Source organism: Pongo abelii, chromosome 12 (genome assembly GCF_028885655.2).
Source record: "Pongo abelii isolate AG06213 chromosome 12, NHGRI_mPonAbe1-v2.0_pri, whole genome shotgun sequence".
Lineage (NCBI taxonomy): Eukaryota > Metazoa > Chordata > Mammalia > Primates > Hominidae > Pongo > Pongo abelii.
Window position 1 is genome coordinate 1,224,729 of NC_071997.2, and position 6,144 is coordinate 1,230,872.

At 52.9% G+C, this 6,144-nt stretch overlaps 1 protein-coding gene and 1 pseudogene across 2 annotated transcripts; both read left to right on the forward strand.

Moving 5' to 3' along the window:
- On the forward strand, nucleotides 1–1,658 carry LOC129053636 (protein FRG2-like-2). Of its 2 annotated transcripts, none has more exons than XM_063713490.1 (4): nucleotides 1–178; nucleotides 440–517; nucleotides 747–824; nucleotides 1,144–1,658. In XM_063713490.1, the coding sequence occupies exons 1-4, from the start codon at nucleotides 1–3 to the stop codon at nucleotides 1,656–1,658; spliced, it is 849 nt and encodes a 282-aa protein (XP_063569560.1). The 2 variants fall into 2 exon arrangements, with proteins under 2 accessions (XP_063569560.1, XP_063569561.1); XM_063713491.1 differs by having other exon boundaries at nucleotides 443–517.
- A 2,848-nt stretch (nucleotides 1,659–4,506) lies between these two features.
- Nucleotides 4,507–5,760, forward strand: LOC100453939 (double homeobox protein 4C-like; annotated as a pseudogene).
- The last annotated feature ends 384 nt before the right edge of the window (nucleotides 5,761–6,144 follow it).

The following is a 6,144-nucleotide window of genomic DNA, read 5'->3' on the forward strand; positions in this document are numbered from 1 at the left end:
ATGGGAAAGGGAAATGAAGACCCCGATCTCCACTGCTCCTCCATCCAGTGCTCCACTGACCAGCCCCCTTTCCAACAGATCTCCTTTACAGAAAAGGGCTCAGATGAGAAGAAACCATTCAAAGGAAAAGGCAAGACCGCCTTCTCCCATTCCAGTGAGAAGCACATACAAAGGCAAGGTAAGGCCTTGGGCTGCTCCTATGAAGGCTGGAAGGAGGGTTGGAATCAGGGATACTGAGCTATATGTCTTTAGTAGGGTTTTATTTTGAGATTTGGGGATGGGAAATGGCTTAGTGCTCTCAGGGGACTTTGAGAAATGTGTTCACTCGTGACTCTGGCAGAAGAGCTTCACATGAAAGACTGATCTGCAAAAATGCATCAGAGATAGACTATGGGACTCTTCGTAGGGAGAGGTGACTCATCTAAACTTTCTTTTGCAGCAGGATCAGAGCCCAATCCAAACAAGGAGAATTCTGAGGAAACCAAGCTCAAGGCCGGGAACAGCACTGCTGGATCAGGTAAGATTTGGCTCTTTCAAGGTGAGAAGGGACAGGGTAGCAACACGGGCTCCCCTGGCAAGGAAACTGGGAGCTCCTTGGCAGCCAGGGCCATACAGATCCTGGACACTGGAGAACAGAAGAGAGCTGGAGTTTGCTGGTAACCTCAGCTCCTGTGTGTCCAGGATGGACTAGGAATTTCAGGGTGTTCAGTTGGAGGCACTTTCTCAAACTTTCATTGTGTTCACAGAACCAGAGTCCAGCTCATACCGGGAAAACTGCAGGAAAAGAAAAATCAGTTCCAAGGACAGCTGCCAAGACAGAGCAGGTAGAATCTTGGTGTTTGTTGTTGTTGTTGTTGGTGGTGGTTTTTTTGTTTTTGGTTTGCCCCAAAAAGCAAATAATTAGGAAACTTTTATATGAGGCTGGAGCGGAAAGAGAGTTACTTATTGACAAGTAAATTTTTGAGATCTTAGCACTCTGAGAATATTTGGGGACTCACAAGCCGTTCAGCCTCACTTCATTCCAGTGCTGAGATAGGAAGGAGTGGGAGAGACAAGTGGGGTTCACCTGGGTGCACAGGGGGTTCTGGAAATGAGGGTCTGTGGGGACTGCTCTGGTGAGTCTCTCACATGCTTTCTTTGCAGGGAACTGTCCAGAAGAGGAGTGCAGCTTGACGTTGAATAAAAAATCAAGATCCTCCACCGCTGTGCACAACAGTGAAATCCAGGAGACCTGTGATGCCCACCATAGGGGACGTTCCAGGGTTCGCACTGGGCGCAGCGAGCGGCATAGGTCTCGGGCCCTAGGAGTCCAAACACCGTCACTTCGAAAAAGCTTGGTGACCTCTGTGCGAGCTATGTCAGAGGCTGTTTCTCAAGACCTAGCCCAGGTGTGGGCACAGCAGATCCATTCTCCACTGACCTGTGAGCAGTGGATACTGCTCACTCAGCTCCGGGGGCCTCTGTGTGCCCAGGTGCAGACCTTGTATTCCATGGCCACCCAGGCAGCTTATGTCTTCCCTGCTGAGAGCTGGCTTGTCCCAGCCACACTGCCTGGCCCTGGGGATACAGCCTTGGAGAGAGAAACCCATCCCTTCCCTGGGCAGGAGATAACTGAGCCTGTCAGTGGATCAGATAAGGCTAAGCTGGGAGCACCCTGACCCTATTCAGCAGAGATGCAGCTCTAGGAATGAGAACAAGGACCTGCTTCTTCTCAGATTCTTCCAGATGACCAGCAGTGACAATTTTAGACACACTGTGTTAATAAATGACAGAACCTGAAGAAGTCATAGGAAAGAAACTTGAGCGGTATACTCAGAATGCTGAGCCCTGCATTTTGCAGACCGCTAAGGCTACAGACAAATTTGATATTTCATGTTAGACATTTGATGCCTTTTGGATGTCTGATGACAGTCGTGCATTTCTATATAATCAGAAAAATATTAGATTGTAATTGTGAATTTGCATATTTTAGATTGTAGAAAAGTAAATATAAAATTATATGCTCTTTTTTTTTTGAGACAGTCTTGCTATGTCACTCAGGCTGGCGTCCAGTGGCACAATCTTAGCCCACTGCAACCTCTGCTTCCTGGGTTCAAACAATTCTCATGCCTCAGCCTCCCAAGTAGCTGGGACTACAGGCATGTACCGCCATGCCTGGCTAATTTTTTTTCTTGTATTGTTAGTAGAGTTTTGTCACGTTGGCCAGGTTGGCCTCGGACTCAAGTGATCTGCCAGCCTCCGCCTCCCAACGTGCTGGGGTTACAGGCATGAGCCGCTTTACCAAGAAATTGCTTCTCTTTTAATCCAGAAAATGTTGTAGGCTCTCACTCTTCCAGCCTGAACCCATGGAGTACTACTATCCACAAACCATTAGTAGCACTCCCTGTGGGAAAATGTCTATACAGTTTTACAGTTTGATATAATTATAGTAAAATTACTATGCAAGCTGTTTACTTTTAATATTTCTACATAAAATTTAAGTCAAGATATATTAAATGGTAAATGATTGTACTTATTTATTGACCTGTCTCATGTTTTATTTCATTTTAAACATCCTGAATTTATATTTTATTGTATTTTATACATTTCAATTGATTGTACTGTATTGCAGGATATGACTACAACACAGTGTATTTGTTATATTTGATGTATATTCTACTTGTATTTTGTACTGAGATCATACAATCTTTCATTATCTAAGTGTATTAATGACTTGTTTGGTTGCTTTATAATTTTCACTTTATGTAATAATGAAATAAACATTAATGTTACTTGGAATTTTAAATTTCTTTCATATGGAATTTGTATTTAATAAAGATGTGAAAAAGAGAATGTCTTATCTTCACTTCTGCATCATCCTAACCCTGACCTCGCCACAGTCCGCAGCTCTTGTCATAGTCCGGGAATAGTGTTCTGTCACTATAGGAAACGGGGCCAAGTCAATGGTAATACTCAGATATAAATTGGAGATATAGAGATTTTATTCTCGAGCACTGCAATAGAAAAGAATCACAGTAACGCGAGTCACACAATTTTTGGGTTCACACGGCTTATGAGTTATGCTTACACTATGCTGTAGAATAACTCTGAAATAAATTTATGTCTATTAAACAAATGCACATACATAAATAACACGTCTAAATAACAATATAGATATCTCAATGAAAATGAACTTCATTGCTAAAAATGTTAACACACAGATACACACAATGGGATCATATAATGTTGAAAAATAGAGATGGGGAGGGAACAGAAACAGAGAGAAAAGGAGGAATGGAGCGAGAAAAGGACAGATGGACAGAGGGACATTGGAAAGGAGAAAGTGGGGAGGGGGGAGGAAGGGAGGTAGAGAGGGGGGAGGGAGGAAGGGAAGGACAGAGAGAGAAAGGGAGCAAGAGACAGAGAGAGCAAGGCAGAGAGAAAAGCGGTCTTCTGCCTCCAGGACCAGCAGGACCTCGCGCTCCCGGAAAATGTTGTGTGCCCGGTGCAGACTAAGTGATTGGCCCACAGCCGCGTCTGCCTGCGGGGCGCTCACGGGCCCTCCGGATCGCCCGCCTGGGTCACTTCATCCCGGAGCGATTCGGACGAATTCCGCCTCCCGAGGAATGAGCGAATTGCCCAGAGAGGTGATTGTCCGTTTTTCATCCACATGGGTCACAGATGACATATCCCCACCTTGAGCCTGCAACAGACCGCGAGGGGGATAGTCCCGTCCACACAGGAGTCACACTCAGGCCCACCCCTTTGCCTTCTGCAAGGGGGCCTGTTGCTCAGGTGTCTCTGGCCCCCCAAAGCGTGACCTCATTGACTGTTTGTTTCCCGAGCTCTGTGGGGACCCAGAAACCTCCAGCGAAGCGTGGAAAAGCAGCATCCTGTCTTCGCTCTCCTTTCCAGTTTCCAAACAGGCCACAGTGGAGACTTCCCTTGTTGCAGGAAACAGGAATCCGTGGTCAGGCCGTGATGCACGGGACGTTTCTTTTCTCTGTAGTTTCGCTCTCGTTTTCTACATGAAAATGAATGAGATCCACACCCCTGCGTGTGTGAGACTATCACGGCAACGGCGACATCCACAGGCATTGCCGCCTTCACGGAGAGGGCCTGGAAAACTCAAAACTGTCATGGAAGTTCAGTTCCACACTCCACCCTTCAGGGTGGTTTCTGCCTGAAAACTGGGAGTCAAGACAGCGGCTTCCAGTTTCCATAGAATTACTGAAGAACCTCAGAGAGCCAGCCCCCGAGGCCCTTTTTTCCCCTCCAATCTGGCCCTACACCCACCCACCCCACAAGGCCCTGGTCCCTGTGGTTTTCGGCTTCGGAGGGCGGGCTACCCCGGGACCTTGGGCCCCGAGCTCATGCATGTTCATAACGGGGTGGAGGTGGTAGGTCTTTCTAAGGGTCTCCTGGCTGCCCCTGCGCCCAGTGCACAGGCCGGCTGAGGTGCCCGGGAGCCCGCGGGCCTCTCTCTGCCCGTGTCCGTCCGTGAAATTCCGGCCGGGGCTCCCCGCGATGGCTCTCCCGACACCTTCGGACGGCACCCTCCCCGCGGAAGCCCGAGGACGAGGACGGCGAAGGAGACTCGTCTGGACCCCGAGCCAAAGCGAGGCCCTGCGAGCCTGCTTTGAGCGGAACCCGTACCCGGGCATCGCCACCAGAGAAGGGCTGGCCCAGGCCATCGGCGTTCCGGAGCCCAGGGTCCAGATTTGGTTTCAGAATGAGAGGTCACGCCAGCTGAGGCAGCACCGGCGGGAATCTCGGCCCTGGCCCGGGAGACGCGGCCCGCAAGAAGGCAGGCGAAAGCGGACCGCCGTCACCGGATCGCAGACCGCCCTGCTCCTCCGCGCCTTTGAGAAGGATCGCTTTCCAGGCATCGCCGCCAGGGAAGAACTGGCCAGAGAGACGGGCCTCCCGGAGTCCAGGATTCAGACCTGGTTTCAGAATCGAAGGGGCAGGCACCCGGTACAGGGTGGCAGGGCGCCCGCGCACGCAGGCGGCCTGTGCAACGCGGCCCCCGGTGGGTGTCACCCTGCTCCCTCGTGGGTCGCCTTCGCCCACGCCGGGGCGTGGGGAACGGCGCTTCCCGCACCCCACGTGCCCTGCGCGCCTGGGGCTCTCCCACAGGGGGCTTTCGTGAGCCAGGGAGCAAGGGCCGTCCCCCTGCTCCAGCCCAGCCAGGCCGCCAGACAGAAGGGATCTCCTAACCTGCCCGGGCACGTGGGGCTTTGTGTTCCCTGCCCTGGCTCCTCCGGAAGTGGGGCTCTCCCACCCTCAGGCTCCTCGGAGGCCTCCGCACCCCCACAAATGCCGGGAGGACCAGGACCCGCAGCGCGACGGCCTGCTGGGCGCGTGCTCGGTGGGACAGCCTGGGCCCCCTCAAGCTGAGTCACAGGGGCAAGGTGTGCTTGCGCCACCCGTGTCCCACCGGAGTCCGCGGTGGGGCTGCAGCCCCAGGTCGCCAGGGCGGCGTGGGAACCCGAAGACGGGGCACCTCCACCTCCGAAGCTCGCGGCCCCGGAGGCCTCCGCGTCAAGCACAGATGCCAGCCATGCAGGCGCCTCCCAACCGCTCCAGGAGCCTGGGCGCTGCTCTGCACTCACCCACTGCCTGTTAGATGAGCTCCTGTAGACCCCAGAGTTTCAGCAAAAGGCACAACCTTTCCTAGGTCCGGTGTCACTGGGGGAGCTGAAGGACGTGGAAGAGCCCGCTCTGCTGGAACCACTCCTCAGCCAGGAAGAACACCAGGCTCTGCTGGAGGAGCTTTAGGACGCGGGGTTGGGGCGGGGCGGGGGCAGAGCGGCGGCCTCTCTTTCGCGGTGAACCTCTGGCTCGGTATGGAGAGGCGTGTCTTCCCTTCCAGCTGACCTGTCTAGGCTCCCTGAGTTCCAGGTCCGGCGGGAGACTCCACACAGCTGTCATTCTTTCCTGAGCATCCCGGGGATCCCAGGGTCCTTCCAGGTACCGGGAGGTGGACTGTCTACTGCGCATGCGCGGGTTTGCGGGCAGCAGCCTAGGTTTTCTAACCAGCCCAGGAGGAGCTCTCATCCCTTTTTCCCCCGCGTTCTTCAGTCGGGTTGGCAGAGACCTCAGTCCGCGAAACACTGGGCCCGGACAGAAGCCAGGCGAGTTCTTTCCGCGGCTCGACTCCTC